This window comes from Leptodactylus fuscus, chromosome 9, assembly GCF_031893055.1.
Source record: "Leptodactylus fuscus isolate aLepFus1 chromosome 9, aLepFus1.hap2, whole genome shotgun sequence".
In the NCBI taxonomy this organism is placed as follows: Eukaryota; Metazoa; Chordata; class Amphibia; order Anura; family Leptodactylidae; genus Leptodactylus; species Leptodactylus fuscus.
Genome location: NC_134273.1, coordinates 42847037 through 42867389, shown reverse-complemented (window position 1 = coordinate 42867389; position 20353 = coordinate 42847037). Strand labels below are relative to the sequence as shown.

The window sequence follows — 20353 nt, the reverse complement described above, 5'->3', positions numbered from 1 at the left end:
CGCTCTGGAGATTATCTTGGATACTTTAGCTGATTTTGCTCCTGCTCCACCTTTCGGTCACCCCCCTCCGTTCCTATTGTAGGTTGGCTCTGCGGCACATAATTAACGCCACCTGGGCGTGTCTCACGGCGTCCCCCAGAGAAGCTCGGAGGTGCTTATAGTAGCACCAACACCCTGGTTTTTTTCCCAGGGGTCGCAATTGTACAGGGATATAATGTCTTGAGACTATGTGGCAAGCCAGTTTCCCCGTGGCCGGGGGTCGGGGTTTCCCCCGTTTCTACTTTATCCCTCTAACCTCCTCCCCTCTCTTCTCCCCCAACCCCCCTTCCCCTTCTCCTGTTCGTGGGACAGTTTCGGGGTGTTCTCTTACTCAATTGTATTTGAACTGTCATGCCTTTATATTGCTCGCCCTGTTCTGCTCCGCAGACGGTCCCTTCTTGGTTTATTGGCCCCGCCTGTATTATTGCTTTGTGCTGTTTGCTGTTTTGTGATGTTTTATTTGGTTCTACCTGTTTTCTGACGTTTCAATTATAAATAAAGAATTTATAAAAATAAAAAAAAATCCAAACACACAAACTTTCCCATTTATAATATTAGTAGGATGTGATATTGAAACCATGTCAGAGACAACAATTTATGTGCATTCATGTTTGCTAGTTTTAGGATTTAAAGGGGCTCTTTCAGCAAAATTATGCTAATAGAGCCCCACATATGCGTGAATAGTCTTTAAAAAGGCTATTCAGGCACCATAAATGTTATATTAACCCCCCGTCCCGTTTTTAAATAAAAGGATGAAAACATATATGCAAACCTTACCTGAACGTGCACCATGGGTGGGGATAAACGATGCGACGTCAGCTTCGGGCACGCCTGCCTCTTCTGTCTTCTTGGAGTAACGCCCTCTGGTTCTGTGTGTTCCGGCTTCTTCTCTTCAAATCCCGCGCCTGCGTAGTAGCGCTTCCCTCCGAAGCGCTACTGCGCAGGCTCAATCGCCATTTTATTTAATGGCAGTTCGCGAGTGAGCCTGCGCAGTAGCGCTTCGGAGGGAAGCGCTACTACGCAGGCGTGGGATTTGAAGAGAAGAAGTCGGAAGAAGACACGGAACCAGAGGGCGTCACTACAAGAAGAGGCAGGCGTGCCCAAAGCTGACGTCACATCGTGCATCCCCGCCCATGGTGCACGTTCGGTAAGTTTTGCATATATGTTTTTAAGCTTTTATTTAAAAACGGGACCGGGGATTAATATAACATTTACGGTGCCTGAATAGCCTTTTTAAAGGCTATTCACGCATATGTGGGGCTCTATTAGCATAATTTTGCTGATAGAGCCCCTTTAACATTTTTTTTTCTTCAGAATATCTTAAAAATTATAAAATATTTTTTAAAAATCCAAAATGATGATAACCGTCTGAAATTCGGTTCAACTGCCCCTTTCTTTGAGAGGCTCCTCAATGTTTTGGAAACTAATGGAGGACATTGTCTTCATCAGAATGGCCCCCCCTGCGGTGCTGATGCAGTTTAGATTCTGCCACGACTGGATGGTCTAGCACAGGGGTAGGGAACGTACGGCTCTCCAGCTGTTGCAAAACTACAACTCCCAGCATGCATACTTGCTCTGCTGTTCTGGGAACTCCCATGGAAGTGAATGGAGCATGATGGGAGTTGTAGTTTCACAGCAGCTGGAGAGCCGAAGGTTCCCTACCCCTGGCATGTCATGGGCGAACTGTATTTAGGAGTTTAGAAGGTGAGCCCTAATAGGGACAGGAATTGTTGTGACTGACACTAGATAGGGCTGCAGAATATATAAAATAAATAAATAATGTTTTTTCTGCATGTGCGTCAACAAGGGTTGGAGCTTGATTGTTATTGACGCACAATGTCATTGTGATGTCTTCTAAAATAAAACTCAGTGTAATTCACAATTTCTTGTGTCTCAGCACTCTGTGCTCTTGTGCTTTGAAGTAACACTGCAGTCATTCTACACATATGAATTAATACTGCTTAGATGCAGTGATCACTAATAGATTCAGTATGTAAAGGGTTAAACTAATGGGAATCAGAGTTATCCATCCCCTGGCAGTTGCGGCAGGAAACTGGCTATATGTACCAGCTAAGTACAGTGACAGTGCCCACACAATCTGTGTGAAATCATAGAGCGCTGATGCTGGTTCATGACAGAAAATTCCATCATGTAGCAAAAAGGCGTCAGTGACTTATACAATTAATCCAATTTCACCATTACTCTTAGGGGATAGCAGAATTTAGCGCTGATTTTGAGGCGGATTTTTTTCTCAAATTTAACATGACAATCTATTTTAGTTCTGCCTCATTACATGTGCGAGGGCACTATTAGGGCACTATTACAGTAATAGTGTCCCCCACACACAAGTAATAACAGTCCCCCTATAGAAGATTCACACATCCTGTGGGTTAGAAGAGATCTGCTACAGATCACTCTCAAAAATGGGTGCCATGGACACTTACTAGGTGTCGGACGATGTCCTATGCTGCAAATTACGCACAGAATAAGAACATCAACCAACACCTAGTAGCATATAGAGGTCCCCAATGGCGAGGTGGCCCAGGAACAAGTCATCAACGGCCCAGTACTGGTCTGTGTCCCAGTCTTTGGGGACCTCTACTCTAGTTAGTTCAGGATCAAGTTGATCTTGGAGGACTGCATGATGCCTGGTACCGGTCAAGGGTCAATGATCAAAATTTCATACCACTGTGGTGAAGAAAACAAAAAGTTATCAGCAATCACAGCACAAGGTTTACAATATGTCAGAGGGAAGTTCCCTCCTTACAAGGGTGTACAAGCAGTTTACCCACCCAAAGACTCAGCATTACACTCTATATGATGACACACATAGAAAGGAGAGTAAAGAGATGAGAGCTGCCTGAGTTAGTCATATTTATATAACTATTCTCCCGTGTCCACTTTGACTAGATATATTTATATTCTACCCGTGGGTGGAGGAGTACATGACTGAATGACATTTTGCTGCTTTTGCTATACAGATTGCCTTTTCTATTATTGTACAGTTTAAGTGCAATACAGACATTGGTTGTGCTCCTTGAACGTGGATCTGTTCAGTGACCCATGAGGGTTTGGTGCATTTACAAGACATAATGAGGAATGATTTATCCCCTCAATCTCTCGCTGCTGTGCTGCTTGCTGTCTGCATAGTGATGCCTCTAAGCGTGCGCGGTTGCACTGACCCACAAATGGAGTTCTGATTAGCTGCTATGGAAACAGAGCCCGGAGTGCCAACATCAGTGACTGAAGGTGAGGAGGAATGAAAAAAGTCAAGGCAAAATTTGGAACATTTTGGGCATATCTGAAAACAGATCCAGAGCGTCCTTATCATATTTTTTTTAGCAGTAAATATTGGAGCAGTTCCTAAAAAGGATTGTAAAAGTTTTATTGTCCTCTGATTAACCCCTTCCCACTCAGCCACGTACTATTAGGGCCCGTGCACACGGAGTTTACGTGCGCGCATTTTAGCATAATACACGTGTATAGAATACACATGTAAAAATAGCAGTCCCATTGACTTGAATGGAAATGGGACTGGAACTCTGGGTGCACGGGCCCTTACGTTGCGTGAAGTTAATAGGAGCTGTACCCGTGGCATTACCTCCAGCACTCGGCTATGTTACACAGCCAAGGCCCTGGACTAGCCACCGGAGTCAGAAGACAGCCAGACTCCAGAGGATTAACCTTCTGGATGCTGTGATTCCTCCCCCAACCAAGACCTGCAATCCATGGCCTCCTGACTGCCTATGCACATCACACATATGTGTGATCAGAGATTCCATGTTCAAGTTCGCATGTAGGACAGTTAACAAGAAAAAAAAAAATTAAGAATAACAAGTGTTTTTAAAAAAACAAACACAGTAAACAATAAATAAATAAGCAAACCTGTTAGGTATCCCCATGTGTGTATAAGTCCACTATCAAAAAATATTATTTATCCCATATGGCGAATGCTATAAAAATATCCACAAAGTTTAGTATACGTCCAGCTCACCCTGTTATCCTGACACTCCTCCTGGGAAAGTCGGATGAAATGGAGACTCCAGCCAGCTGATATCAATATAGAATGGAAGAATCCGGCCTCTACCAGGAGGTATAATAAAATAAAACTTTTATTCTTCTGGCCACGATATGTCAGTACATCCTTGATTTATCTTTCATTGCTACCATGTAACTCCTTTTTAAAAGAAGAATAAAAGTTATATTTTATTATACCTCCTGGTCGACGCCGGATTCTTCCATGCTATAAAAATATACCACAATGCACAAAATAACATATTTTGGTCACCTTAATTTCCCCCAAAAAATAGCAATAAAAAGTGATCAAAAAGTCATACATACCAAACATTGGTTCCAATAAAAAGTACAACTTGCTCCGCAAATAAAGAGCCCTTACATATCTCCGTTATATTTATTACATTACACCTCTATGATTTGTCAAATTCCTATACAAAGCCTTTGGCTAGCTCACATTTTGTCGTGGCTGCCACGACGGGATGCTGATGCAGTGCACCGGCATCCTGTCACGGCTTTCCGCTCCTGATTAGGCCCAAATGAATGGGCCTAGTCCGGAGGGTGGTGTCGCGAGGCGGGTGACATGGCTGAATCAGCTGCGGAATCCGCCTGAAGAAAGGGCAGCTCGCTTCTTTTTTTCCACAAGCAGGAACAAAACACTCGCAGAAAAAAGAAATGACCAGCTCCCATTGATTTCAATGGGAGGAAGCAGGATTTTGACGCAGATTCCGCGTCAAAATCCTGACCATTTTGCCCCGTGTGAACTAGCCCTATAAGTGATGTAGAATGATGTAAATCAATGAGACAGATTCATCCCTGTCCTGGGTGTGTCAGATTGTCATGAGTTTTTACTCTCAGACCCCCTGTCTTTCTGAGACTAGAAGTTTCCTTTCAATGCCAAAATTTTCATGTCATCTATAGTGTGATTAGAGTTACAGAAAAGTTTTGGCAAAGGAACATCTCTCTTCTTCTCTTTGATTGCATGGCAATGTGACCAGGTCAAAGTCATCCTAAGCTTCTACCTGTTTCTCCTACGTATAGACCACCAGTAGGTCATTTGGTACATATAATTAAAGTGGACCTTTCAGTACAGTATCTCACAGTCTATGCTACATATGATAAACCGGCTAGAAAACCCAGAACTACCCAGTTTATTATACATAGGTGCATTGGGTGGCTGAGATGATACCTAGGCATAGAGGATGGTCAACCACCACTCTTCCTCATGGGCCCTGTCTCCTGAATGTCATTGTGAATCATCTTGTTCACAGGGCTAAGGGGGCCCTAGTCTAAGGGAAGAGTGAGCATACTCCAAAGTAAGGTATGGTCCAGGGTGAGGGTTAAGTAGCTAGCTAATAAATGTGTGTCTGTGGAATTCTAGTAATTTGCAAATGGAAGGCAGGTAATATTAGTATTTATTTGTGTAGCGAGCCCCCAGAATAAATTCCACTAGGGGAGGGGGACCATGGCACCACAGTCCGAGGCTGACTGTGGGTCAGGCACACATCCAACCTCAGAAGGTATCTGTTATGTTTACCTCATGAAATATACAGTAGTTTCTACTATTAAACAATGTATATTCTCCTTTCCATCACTAATAAAATAATAAATCTTCATTTCCCAAATAAGACCTTTTCAGCAGAGGACTATAAAAGAAACTGGCCGGCCTGATTTTTCTCTTTTTGTTTAAGGCCCCACATTGTGGAAAGGCAGCGTTTTTTTCTGCTGCGGAAAAAAAACACTGCGTTTTATAGTACCATCAAAGTGATTGACATTTTGGCTAATCCCATCCACACATTGCGGGAGAAAAAATTCTCAGAAGAAAAAGGCAGCAAAAACGCAATGAAAAACGCTGCATTTCTGCTGTATTTTATTCTGCAATATTTAGCTGCATTCTACATCATGGGACCTTAGACTTAAGAAAACTATATAAGGTAAAAAAAAAAAAAAAGAAAACCTCATAGAGGTGTAAACATTCCATACTGACGCTATGTTCACACTAGCATTCGGGTTTCAGTGCTTCCATGCGGATACTAAACATGGAGGCCCTGTCTACTTAAAAAGAGGTTAGTGGGCGTTCACACTACCGTCGGTGTCTGTCAGCTAGTGTCCGCTGCTAGTGTCCGTTCCAAATCTTGTGCGGACATTAGCAGCGGACACTAGCTGTGTCTGTGACATTTTGCATATATTTAAATGGACATCGGGTGTGTTCTTTTACTGTTCGTGGGTGTCCTTAACTGTCCGTTCCCAAAGATGTCCGACTTTTCAAGTGGACAGCAAACCCGACATGTAGGTTTTTGCTGTCCGCTTGAAAAGTCGGACATCTTTGGGAACGGACAGTTAAGGACACCCATGGACAGTAAAAGAACGCACCCGATCTCCATTTAAATCAATGCAAAATGTCACGGACACAGCTAGTGTCCAATGCTAATGTCCGCACAAGATTTGGAACGGACACTAGCAGCAGACACTAGCTGTCGGACACCGACGGTAGTGTGAACGCCCCCTTACAAATGGAAAGCCTTGAGCCAATAGACAATAATGGGGTCAGCCAGGTTTCCTCCGGGTTTATAATGAAACTGGTGGAAAGAAAGCCTCCCTTGAAGGACTTATCTACCTGCTGATTTTAGGCGGATTCTGCAGCGGAGTCCAACACAAGTGTGAATGCTGCAGCCCCATGTAGCAATACAGCCATAAAACGCTGTGGGGAAAAAAAGGCAGCAAAAATAATCTTTTGTGTGTGTTTCTCTCTGCTTTTTCCCCTCTCCTATTCTATATACAGGGCTAGCGCTTGTGATTTACAATAACGCAGCTTTTGTGCCGCTCCTTTTTCCCGCAGTGTATGGTTGAGATTAACCAGAATCTTATTCACTTTGACGCAGCGGTTTTTTCTGATGCAACCTGCGCTTCGCAGGACAGTCCTGGAGACCTTCCTTGCAGTCCTTTGGTTTCCCTAGAAGAGAGGGCGCCCCTTATATTACCACAATCCTTAGATAAGCAAAAAAAAAAAAAAATTCTTCTATTATCTTTTTTGCTCTTTTATTTTTTGTGTGTGTCTAGGTCATGGTTATGGCGCCCTCGCTGTGAAGGAATAGCAGGTGACATGGCGCTCCTTGGTCGCCTTACTGTACTCTGCTCACCTGTGCTGCACACTACAAGTTCATTATTTTTGTAAGTTTTTTCTTCTATATCTTTTAATGGAGCGAATTCCTTTATTTCAGGATAACTTTCCTGTTCTGTTTATTGTGCCGGTCACCATTTGCCAGACCGTCAACACCGCCGCCCCCCCCCCCCCCCCCGCTTGCCGTTGTCATGGAGATAAGTAGCCGTCTGAATCCAAGATGGCAGCTTGAGAGATCACATGTCTCGCCTATAGAGGAGAGGCTAGTGCGCAGGCGCGGGACGCTGCTACAGACACAGCAGTAGCCTGTAGCTGTCGCACTGGCTCTGATCAAGGGTTTGGCTGCATTTTCTTATCACATCAGCTGCTTCCATCCCACCCCGTGTGCGATCTGTCCCCGGGAGCTGCCGGAGCACCGTGCCCGTATCCAGATCGTGAGCCCCGGGCAGTCTCCTTGTACATCCCTGTCTTCAGTAGGAGCATCTCTTGGATGGTTTGCTTCTCACCTGCAGAGAGCCTGCCCATGCCCTTGAGCAGTGTAGCCATTATCTGATCAGCCTCTCACTCCCCGCCACTGCAAGGGCATCTGTACACAGCTGAGTGCTAGCCCCTGCACATACATTTTGGAGGTGCCCATCATGGAGGGTGGTGCTTATGGAGCTGGCAAGGCTGGAGGAGCCTTTGACCCCCAGACTTTCATCAGGCAGCCTCACACTGTCTTGAGGATGGTGTCTTGGGTAAGTCATACCTTTGTCTATTTTTAGAACAGTGTCTCTTTAATTTATGGCGCCCCTCTATCCCTACCTGCTTTTTTTGTCATGATCTATCTATAATCCTTGGCCGCCTTTAGGATTCCAGCTGTGATCTTGCTGCATGTAGGAAGGTCGTGGTGACATTATGTTTTCAGCCCAGAAGTTCTTGGTTGTCGGTGCAGTCATACCTGACATCTGTAGGAACCCCGTGGGGATCCCCGACCGATAAAAATCTGTGTCATCTGTCACAAACTTGCAGAAACTCGCCTGGAAAATCTGTATACAAATCATAACACAAAGTAACCAAATATGGAGGAGGCTTCCCATGTGCGACTGTGTACCCATGTCATTGTAGTGCAGTCACCCTGTAATGCATCTGACGCCCCATGTTGCCTTTAGCCTTTTGGGGTACAATAACCCTATAATAGCATAAAACTAAATAGCTTATCTGGGTTGGGTACAAATGTGGCTGACGGATAGTTCTAGCAGCAGATTTTGCTTATAGTATGCATACAAAGCATGTCTGTTACTTTTTTCCAACTTTTACTCGCTGCTGTTTCAATAAAAAAAAAAAGTGTGAATGATTACGACAGCGCTCGTACCATAGAAGACAAATTATACTTGTATATTTGGTATGTTTTTTCACGACCCCTATACTTGTGATACTAAAGGCTTGGGGCCCTTTCACGCTACTTTTCTATCGATGTGCTATCCATGAAAATATCATGGACCGTGAATGAAGCCATTCACACAATCCTTGTTCATCGTGGACTGAGAGATGCAGAGAAATACTAGGTATGCTAGGACTAGGACTATACTAGGACTTTCTAATACCGATCCAAAATACTAAAAATTTGCAGCGTGTGAATTGGGCTAAACACTGGCACACTGGATTTTTTTAAAAGTCTGTTGTTCTGATCCGTCATGAGAGCAGAAGAACGGACTGAAATCTAATAGAATGTGGAGGAAGACAGAGCACATTCTGCCTGTAAGTTTCTGTCAGCTTTTTAGTCGTCTGTTCTGATCCAATGTCAGATCAGAACAACAGGCTTAAAAGAAGCTGGTGTGAATGTAGCCTTAGGTGTAATGGCGCCTCCTGTACAGAGTTTCTTAAAAATAATGAACAAAATAGAATACACTGATGTTTTGTTTTTTTCCGGTAAAATGACATATCTCTTATTGTAAACCCAACATACTAGCTGCTATTGACATCTGTCATATGAGGTCATTCATTGCTTGTCATTCTTGGTTGCTCTTTGAAGGTCTTTGAAAAAACCATGGCACATCTAATAACTTGGTGCACTTGACAGGGTTTCACCCCAGACTTTGTAGAAAAATATATCAGGCACTCAAAATCAACCAGAATTCTTTAGTTGTGCAAAAAAAATGTGAGCTTTATTACGGAAATATGCAATCCAATAAATAGGCTCTGTGAAGGTCGTCGTCTTGGCCTGTTCAGAGCCTCCATTGATGGGATGCGGATCTGTCATTCATCATAAACCATATTTCCACCACAGCACCAAAAAAAAAACAAAAAAAAAAACACAACGTAGCAGATTAACTCTTCAGCAGATGTCAGTCATCAGTCGGCATCTGTCAGACTCAGTCATGTCACATAAAGGCACTGATGGATGGGCCATATCTGCCTTTTTGGCCATCCAGAATATCTAGGGTATGGCCAGCTTAGTGTCTTATGGTCTATAGTCTATAGTGAGGTTAGTGTGCTAATAATAATTCCTATGTGAATGTTCATAGATGTAACGCTATCTATGGTGTGTGGGCATAATAGATTATAGTCTATGATGCTACAAGTTCCTATGACTAAATAGTGGGGTAAGGCCCTGTTCACATGCACTGCATTAGTCCAGAGGTACCTGATGCATTTCATAGTGGACATAAATAGTGCCTGAGGGAACGCTTTAGTTTTAAACTGTCATGGAGCTGTCTCGTACATAGCGGAGGATATGAGTTACTGCAGTGCTGTCTTATATACTTGAGTGGGGCAGCACTTCAGTACACGTAATCTCCTGTATGAAAGAGACAGCGGGTGAGCACTGCAGCTCATGCCACATCAACAATGGCAGAAGTCATGATCAGGTTAGAAACCCTGTTTTGTGGTTGTCTAAACAGTTGAACTCCACTTATCTAAAAATTATTGGTTTATTTTAAAGAAGACCTTTCACCATCTCTACCAATTCAAGTTTTTAGTATCTGCTAAAAACTTGGAGCTTCACAGAATCCAGCACAGTTGGAATTTTCTCTCTAGCCCCCACCATTCTCAAGCAACAAGTGCAGTTAGTTTTGGTATCTGACATGCTATTTAAGTTTTATAATGTTAGAAGGGCAGTGTCAGGTATGGGGTGTAATTCGGAGCTCGAATCAGAATCACAATTCAGAATCACACCCCTTGTCTGCTCCTGCCTGACACTACCCTCCTGACAGCAGAGAATCTAAATAGTATATCAGGCACCAAAACTAACTGCACTTATTGCTCAGGAATGGTGGGGTCTAGAGAAAAAATTCTAACTGTGCTGCCTTCAGTGGATTTTTGCAACTAGAAGTTGAAGGTGTCAGACTGGGTTTACATCTGTGCCGGGGTCTCTGTATATCACACTGACCATCAAGAATCGCTAAAGTTCAACTTTTTTTGTCCAAGTTTCAGTTTATAATCAGTGGGGTCAGTTTGGGCACTGATTGTCATAGTGCTCTGTATGTGTCTGTTGTTCTGGTCCAAAACAATGGACACACAGGTGCAAATGTGAACATGATTGGTCATATAACAGGAGTTTTGTCCAAGATTTCGGTCGTCCTAACCTTAGTTACACACCAAAGCATACAGAGGAGTTTTGTGTTAGATTGCCTATGAATTGAAAAAAGAATTAGTAGTGGCATTCTCTGTCCGTGTTATACAGCCGTTGTCTCTAAGCAGTGCATCTATGAATCCACCATATAGAGCTTCAGAGTGCCTTTGGGCCCATACTGTAGGATACCCCTATAATGTCTCTGTAGATGTTGTGCAGTGGCTCTGACATAAGCTCTTACAGTCCATAAGAATATGCTGAATGGAATGTCCATGAGGTTTTCATGTGACTGTTAGAGATATAGCAATAAGACACGGAGTGAAGGCAAATCACGTGACCGCTAGTAATGAAGCTGACATGTGACAAGTGAAATTAGAAACGTTCATGCTCCAAAAGGCTATGTTTAGACACAGTATTATATAACAGCCTTGTGTCAGACATAGTAGATTGGATAAAGCCACAATTCCATAAAAGGGGTTTTGTGGACAAAAAATGTTTTCTTTTTCTCTAAAAAAGAAAAAAAAAAATCCTGTTAGTGCTATTAATGGGTTAATAAACGCACTAATATACCTTTGGTAGTGTCTGAGTGATTTCTGGGTTTCCCTGGGAGCTCCTGGCATCTTCTGCATTTGTTTATTTGGTTCAGCTTCCTGCTATGTAACTTCCAAACAAGCTCCTTCTCATTCCACTCCCCCACATTCCTCTCTCCCTCCCTCCCTGTTTCCCTAGCTATCCCACCCACTACTAGCCCTTCCCAACTTACTCAGCCTGACCCCATTATACTTACCTCCCTTACTTCCAGTCTGCCTCCTGCAGGACGACTCTTCCCACTTTTCTGACAGCTGATGAACGCAATAGTCCAGGTGCTACTCTGTGCTCTGCAGCCGACAACACACCTCTAATGCGCATGTGTGGGACCTGCGCAGTAGGGGTAGATTATCGTCTGCAGAGCACAGAGTAGCGCCGGGGCTATTGCATGCGCCGGCAGTCAGAAAAGTGGGAGAAGTCGTCCTGTAGGAGGAAGGATGAGAGGGGAGTATAATGGGGGTGGATGGGCGGGCAGTAGTAGTGACATTCCGTTTTCAGAAATGGAGAAACAGATCGTCACCTGATAACCAGCAAATTTCCCTGGGGCGGTCACGTGACCTCCCCAGAGATGTAAATGTAAATTTTTGATTATGTAATTTAGAAAGTAAGCGGGGGGGGGAGTGTGTTTTAGATTAGTGTTGGAATTAGCTTTTATCCTGGATAACCCCTTTAAGTCCAACCTATGAACCTACCAGGTTGATCTAGAGCAGTGATGGCGAACCTTTTAGAGACCGAGTACCCAAACTGCAACCCAAAACCCACTAATTTATCACAAAGTGCCAACATGGCAATTTAACCAATAATGTGCAATTCCAAAATTGCACACAATTACAGACTTGCAAAATATGGTCATACGAATTGTGCTTTCTGCTCCACTGTGACCCCCCCAGTCCAATCTGCTTCACAGTGACCCCCACAAAGTACAATCTGCTCCACAGTGACCCCCACACAGTCCAATGTGCTTCACAGTGACCCCCACAAAGTACAATCTGCTCCATAGTGACCCCCACACAGTCCAATATGCTTCACAGTGACCCCCACACAGTCCAATCTGCGTTTTCTGCTCTTGGGCTCCCAGACACTAGCCTTAGATGGAGACACTCAGAATAACCAACCCTGCTGTAAACATGAGCCTCTGTGTTGTCGTCTTTTGTGACATCTGCAGACACCTCAGTAGACAGTAGCTGCCATTATCAGTGATCTAGAACAATGGTGTCAAACTGGTGTCATGGGTACTTCATGTGACCCTGGTAAACCTGATGGGCAGCAACTAGAGGAAGACCATTTTATCCAAATAGTGATCAGGTAGGTGCGCTCCTTGCTCTGGCCAAACATAAAAAGGGACCTATTATTTTGTTCTGTGTAATATATGTCCTACCTCTAAAAGTTGTGTTATGTTTGGGCCATTTAGTATGCCTGTTATCTGTGCTCTCTCTCTGTATTTCACAAAAAAACTGAGAAATCGCTGGCCATGAATAAATATCCAAATAAAATATAAAAGCGTACGTGTCTACCAGTTGACCTGGCCTTGGCACATTGTGATGTGCCATCATGGAACTAGTTACATTTAAAGAGGACCTCATGGAAGTGCGGTTTTATATACCGCGCTATGGGGAACACCCTCCTGACAGTGGGGAGATATCAGTACGGAAACTAACAGCACTGATATCTCCAGCCCCAGGGCACATACCGGGAAAGCAGACAGTGTGCTAAATTCAGGACTGTCTCCTGACTGACTCCATTCATGTCCTCTCCATCTCTGCCCCCAGATTCATGTCCTCTCCATCTCTGCCCCCAGATTCATGTCCTCTCCATCTCTGCCCCCAGATTCATGTCCTCTCCATCTCTGCCCCCAGATTCATGTCCTCTCCATCTCTGCCCCCAGATTCATGTCCTCTCCATCTCTGCCCCCAGATTCATGTCCTCTCCATCTCTGCCCCCAGATTCATGTCCTCTCCATCTCTGCCCCCAGATTCATGTCCTCTCCATCTCTGCCCCCAGATTCATGTCCTCTCCATGTCTGCCCCCAGATTCATGTCCTCTCCATGTCTGCCCCCAGATTCATGTCCTCTCCATGTCTGCCCCCAGATTCATGTCCTCTCCATCTCTGCCCCCAGATTCATGTCCTCTCCATCTCTGCCCCCAGATTCATGTCCTCTCCATCTCTGCCCCCAGATTCATGTCCTCTCCATCTCTGCCCCCAGATTCATGTCCTCTCCATCTCTGCCCCCAGATTCATGTCCTCTCCATCTCTGCCCCCAGATTCATGTCCTCTCCATCTCTGCCCCCAGATTCATGTCCTCTCCATCTCTGCCCCCAGATTCATGTCCTCTCCATGTCTGCCCCCAGATTCATGTCCTCTCCATGTCTGCCCCCAGATTCATGTCCTCTCCATGTCTGCCCCCAGATTCATGTCCTCTCCATGTCTGCCCCCAGATTCATGTCCTCTCCATGTCTGCCCCCAGATTCATGTCCTCTCCATCTCTGCCCCCAGATTCATGTCCTCTCCATCTCTGCCCCAAGATTCATGTCCTCTCCATCTCTGCCCCACGTTGTGGAATTTTTTTTTTTGTTGCAGATTTTGCACTGCTTTTTTAAGACAAAGCCAGGAGTGGATTGAGCAGAACGTAGAAGTGCTTCTATATGCTTCCCATTCCTCTTGTAGTCATTTCAAACCGCAGCAAAATCTGCAACAAAAAAAGCTGCACTTCTGCAACGTGGGGCCTCCGCCTTAAAGGGGTTGTGAGGTGTCTGGGCTAAAATTAAAATCCCTATACTAATCCGAACACCCTCCCCCCACCTACTTTCTAAATTAAATAATTTATATATAAGTGTATATATATATATATATATATATATATATATATATATATATATATATATATATATATTATATATATATATATATATATATAGTATATCATACTTGCATCTCTTTCTTCCAGGCTTCTTCCTACGAGACGGCTCCTTCTTGTTTTCTGACTGCTGCCGCGTACTATAGTCCCAGCGCTTCTCTGATTTCTGCAGCTGATAATCCACCTCTACTGCACAGGCGTGGGAGCAGCATCAGAGACCTGATCAGTAGAGGTGGATCGTCAGCTACAAAGCAGAACTGGGTCTATAGCAGTGGTTGGCAACCCCTGGCACATGTGGGGATTGGATACAGCGTCCAAGTACATAGTGTGACCTCACCCTACAGGTGTTGCCTCACTGTGCTACCAGTCACATACATTTACCACTAATGGAACCCCAATTTGTGCTATATGACTTTAGTATAGGGACTTGTTAGCCTTACAATTATTGACCGGAACTCTGAGGACCTCATCTTTTGATTTTTTTTTTTTTTTCTCTTAAAATTTAAATCGACACTCTGAGCAAAAAATTACCTACCCCTGCTCTATAGTATGTGCCGGCAATCAGAAAAGAGGAATGGGCCATCCTGCAGGAGGAAGACTGGAAGGAAAATAGACAAGTATGATGATGGGGGGGCTGAGATGGTTGGGAAGAGCTAGTAGTAGGCGGGATAGCTAGGGAGACAGGGAGGGGGCCTATGGGAGGGAGCTCCCAGAGACACCCTGAAATCACTCAAAACACTGCAAAAGGTATTTGGGTGCATTTTTAACCCATCAATAGCACTAAAAGATCTTTTTTAAAAAAAACAAAAAACATTTTTTGCCCAGAAAACCTCTTCAATGTTCATTGCTGAAAAAAGCTTTTCTCATAGTAAGTTTCCTTTTAAAAAATGTTATATTTTCTGTTTTCCCAGATCTTCAAGGTGCAACTTTACTTTATAGTGAGTTCCTGATAACCCTTGTAGTGGGTAGGTGGTGGACCCCCTCCTCACCTGCTGCAGGGGAAATGTATGGCCATCCACAGGATTTGTGCAGCTGCTGCAGCATCTGTTTATTGTCAGGCCATTTTGTGTCTAATAAAAAATAGTCGAGATAAGAAAATTCATTTTAAGTTACATTTTATTCTATTGGTACAATAGAAATTCATAAGGTTTCTGCAGAGGATTCATAACAATAAGTATATGTAAATTAAGATACTGGAAGGCGTGTAATAGTATGAGCTGCAGTTATCTGGATTCTATGCAAAAACGTGGTCTCTGAATTCTACATTCACATTAAAATTCACATTAATAACAATATGCTAATGTGATTCTACTGGCAGCAAAGGAAATGTTTAATGGAAGTGACTTGTGTAGATTTCTGCTTCTTGCATGTATAGTGAGAAGATCAGTAAAGGGCCTTATTATAATAACATATGGTTGGAAGTCAAGGTCACCTCCAACACGAGAGGCATTACAATGGCTGCCTGACATGTGCTCAGCCCAACAAATCATCTTTTCAGCATTACAAATTTTTTCAGTAACATTCATTGCCTCTTTGTATATCATGTGTATAGATCTTTATAATGTGTAACATTTTTATAACACCACCGTTCCGTCAAAGCTGCATGTAAGTGTTCAACTATACCATGTTCACACTTTGCGTTTTGGTGTGGTTGTGCGCTTTTCATTGAATAAACTATTTTATAAAGTGTAGCTACTGATTTTGGTCCAAACACAGTATACAAATAGTGTCAATTTACATTGAAGTCTATGGAGAGGGGAGGGGGAAGTGAAGGAGATAGAAAGAGAGATGAGGCTGTCCGTCTACAGCATAACATGAGTCAGTTCTATCAGAAGAAATCTGAATAGTAATTTCTGAATACTCAGCGAGGTTGTGAAAAAGAACTGTCTCTTTATAGTGCAGATATCTGTTTGCTTTGATGAGCTCTCCTTTTCCTCCCCTCTCCTCTCCAGAGTTCCATTGTATAGATTTGATCAGTGACAAAAGGAGATAAATAGGAGACGAAATGGGCACTTTTCTTATATAAAGTCTATTACAAAGTTTAAGGCCTAGTCCACATCTGCATTCGGGGAGTCCGCTTGGGGACCCCCCAAATGGAATACCAAACACATTAAAAAGCGGTGAGCAATGAAAGCACACGAACCCATAGACTATAATGGAGCCCGTGTGTTTTGCGCGCGGTGTCCACTTGAGTCATGCGGAGAGAAAAGTACTTCAAGCACTACTTTTCTCCGCATGATTCATACGGAAAACACCCAGACCCCATTATAGTGTATAGGGTCCGTGTGATTTCATTGCTCACCGGTTTTTAATGTGTTTGGTATTCCCGAACTGTATACTGAACGCAGATGTGAACCAGGCCTTAGTTTAACTTGACTCAAATTATGAATTTATGACAAAAGTAAAAGTTTAGCTATGCTATAAATGCAGCCTTCCAGCATTCAGCAGATATCCTAGGCCTGCTATAAGCGATCATCTGCCGTGACCAGGGGAAGCTGCGGGGGCTGCAAATTTTGCTCCATGTAGTGTTACTCTGTTTCAGATGACTGCGGTGCCAGATGGATATAGCATATGAGATCATGTATTTTACCATAAAGGTAGTGCATGGCAATGTTCTTGTACTGGCTGCCCTGATGAACTTTTTACATACACATACTGACAAAGCAGTGTATATGAATGTGGTAAAAGGAATTCACCCAGAGAGCGGACCGTGTGCTGCCCACTGGATTAAGATAACTCGCCTGCAATAGGTATTCAGATCTGTGTACAATGGCCCAGATTTGCTAGTAGGTAGGCTGTGTAAATTTAGGCAGGCAGTCTGAAAATGTGCCAGATTTATCAGGTGATATCGTGAAGTTTTACTTTGCCGTATACATGATGGAGCTGCCCTCTTATTTTTTTTTCTTTGAGATTAAGATACTTAAAGGGGTGTCCCAAGGTCAGTGTGTGAGCACTGCCACCTCTTTTATGTATACCTGAACACAATATATGCGGTGCAGGGTACAGCATTTATGTCCAGTTTGGGTAAATGGGACAAAGCTGTAATGCCTTGTATGATACTAAGCAGTTGATGCGCAGACTAACAGATGAAAAGACATTGAAGATGTTGCACTGCTCATACAAGTACCAGTGATGCTTCAAACTGTTGATCGGTGGGGATGCCGAGAGTCAATATCTCCCCACAGGTCTAATATTTATGACCTACACTGATCACAGAAAGCCCCTCTATGGTACTTCAATCTCTTTATACTAAGAAATAGTTAATACAGCTAAAAAAACAAAATAAGGATCTTTTTCACTACTACGAGGAACACATTTGCGGGACTTGCTGTGCTCTTTCTAAACAGATGGACCATGAACACAGCATGCTCTATTTTTGGCTAGTCCAGCTTTTGGCTAAAAAAATAAAAATAAAAAAAAAAGACCCACAACAAATACTGATTGTAATTTTCTAACAGATATTTAGATTTGTGGCAGAAACTTCTGCAACTGAAATACCTTTTAATCCTTCCGAGATAGGGTTGTTTCGTGTTTTTTCTCTACGAGCACTCCCATTGAAGTGAATGGAAAGCGCTCGGGTGTACGCCTCGCCGTGTGAACTGGCCCGGCGCTCGGCTCATTCCGAGCCATACACGTGAGCGCTTCCCATTCACTTCAATGGGAGCGCTCGTAGAGAAAAAGCAGCCCATTCATTTCAATGGGGAGCGTTCGTATGCCGGCTCCCATTGAAATGAATGGGATCTGCTTTATACGCCGCTGATTCTGAACGTGTTTTAATGTTCAGAATCAGTCACCGTATCCGTAGTGTGAATGCACCCTAAGGGTGCATTCACACTATGGAACGCCAGTTTGTATCAGAGCCGTACACGCCGGCGTTACAGCAGGGCTGCCGGACACTTCCCATTCATTTCTATGGGAGCCGGCATGCGAGCGCTCCCCATAGAAATGAATGGAAAAAAGCAGTCCATTCATTTCTATGGGGAGCGCTCGCATGCCGGCTCCCATAGAAATGAATGGGAAGTGTCCGGCAGCCCTGCTGTAACGCCGGCATGTACGGCTCTGATACACGCTGGCGTTCCGTAGTGTGAATGCACCCAAAGAGCTACCAAGAGTTAATTATGACCATGCTGCATGGTGATGTGCCATTGTAAAAACACAATAATGTCCACCTTACCAGAACATCACAAGACACCGTCTGGACATGCTTTATAGACTTATTTGTGGTCAAAACTGAACAGACAGAGTCCCTGTAAATAGTACATGTGATGTTGCCGCAGCACTCTATCTTTTTGCATTGCCAATTTTAACTTGCATAGACAACTGGATTATTTCTGGGCAACTTGCTGTTGACTTTCTTTCCCCCTTACAGATGGGTAGCACAGCATCCAATGAGGATTACTAGTACAGTATGTATTACTATGTGCTGTAAGCGTTCACTACGTAATGTCTGTGTGTAGTGCCTGTCTAACAGTATGTTCACACTGAGGAATTTGGTGCTGATTAAACAGATCTGCTGTACGGATATAAGAAACTTGGTGTGAACACCCCCTTAGGCATGTGCAGTAAAATCTGCAAACTGTAATCTACAGTTAGCAGCTCCACATGTAATGGGCCTTTGACTGACTTCTTTAAGGGCAGGATTAAAAAACATGGCTGATTTCTTCTTTTCAGGAATGAGGTCACATCTGTTAGTAACATGGCCATGCTGCAGCGTCACCTCCTGAGAAGAAGTGAGGTCTCTTTAATTTTTAGAACCCCTTTAATTCTTGAAACATCGCAATGTCTGCGCTGTGGTTTTCTATTGAATCATACTACATACTGGCGAATCCTTCCACAGAGCATCACAAGCCCTGGATCAGAAACCTTCGGCACTCCTGCTGCTATGTAACTACCACGCCCATCATCAACCCTATCATTTGGCTGATAAGGGCTGAGATAAGGAGTTCGTTACCTCTGTATGTAATGCAAGCTGACTCAAATCCAGCTCTGTTACATCAGTTTCCACATCAGCGTCATACTGTGGATCATAGCAGATAGAGCAAGTGAACCCCGCCCACCAATGTGCGAGAAATCTAGGAAGTGAAGAGCCTTCAGGCTGCAGAACAAGAGTTATGGGAATACCCCTTTAATACCGATTATTTTGGCCACGCCTATTAAACGTGCCCATTTTCTAGTATTTATTGGGTGGACCATGTGATATTCGCTCGATGGTTTCAAAGACGTTTGAACCAAAACTGTTCTGCTGTGAAGTCTCTTCAGACCCTAGAGTATCATGATTATTACTCACCTCTCCTGGGCTCCAGCGCTCCTCCTCTGCTAAAGATGTCCTTGTGTCTTTGCATTACACTACCATTTGACCTCTGAAGCCCAATTACAGACCTCAAAAGTCCCTGACGTTATTCAGAAGCCCAGGAGATGATAAAGACCAGAGCCCAGGGGAGGAAAGTACCACTGTTTCATATGTTTGTTCACCGCCTCTGCTAATTATACTCTGGAGTCTGAAGGGACCCCTCAATATAATAATACAGTTTTGTTTTGGACATTTTTAGGGCTAGTTCACACGTGAACTGCCCGCGCGGGTTTTGACACAGAGAGAGACGCGGCGAGCCGCGTCTCTCTCTTGTCAAAACCCGCCCGCCGCGACCATCGCTGTCGCGGCTTAACCCTCTGCTGTCGGCTCAAATGAATGAGCCGACATGGGAGGGAGCTGCCGGGGGCTGCCGCCTGAAGAAAGGACATGTCCTTTCTTTTCTCCGCTAGCAGCAGCTCGCCGCTAGCGGAGAACAGAAGCCCGGCGGTCTCCATAGACCACCATTATAAGGGGAGGTTTTGGACGCGAAATCCGCTGTCAAAAACCTCCCCTTATACTCACGTGTGAACTAGCCCTTAGTCCAAACTAAATTGCAGGCAAAGGTTTGCAAATAATGTAATAACCAAAGTCCGGTTGGTTATCTGGATTGAATGTCTGTTTTGGTTATTTTTGGATTAATTTCCTAGTGCTAAACTTGCTTACATCTTTGGTAATAAAAATTAAAGAAAATATTGAACAGTAGTTACTGAGATATGAAATTTGCACGACCGCCCTGAAATCATGATCTGCAGAATTCACGACTCCTGTGAAGGAAAAGCGAGTATGATGGTCATAATTAATGGGCTGTGGTAAGGGGTGTTCAGAGGAACATA

The 20353-nt window shown here is 43.8% G+C and overlaps 1 protein-coding gene across 2 annotated transcripts in view; it reads left to right on the top strand.

Annotated features, from left to right (window-relative positions):
- The first annotated feature begins 7459 nt into the window (after positions 1–7459).
- SYNGR1 (synaptogyrin 1) overlaps positions 7460–20353 on the top strand; it is a 38554-nt gene continuing 25660 nt past the window's right edge. For both annotated transcript variants that reach the window (XM_075286882.1, XM_075286883.1), the window contains exon 1: positions 7460–7911. In XM_075286882.1, the coding sequence (XP_075142983.1) occupies positions 7813–7911 (99 nt within the window). In that variant the 5' untranslated portion in view covers positions 7460–7812. The remainder of the gene's footprint in view (positions 7912–20353) is intronic.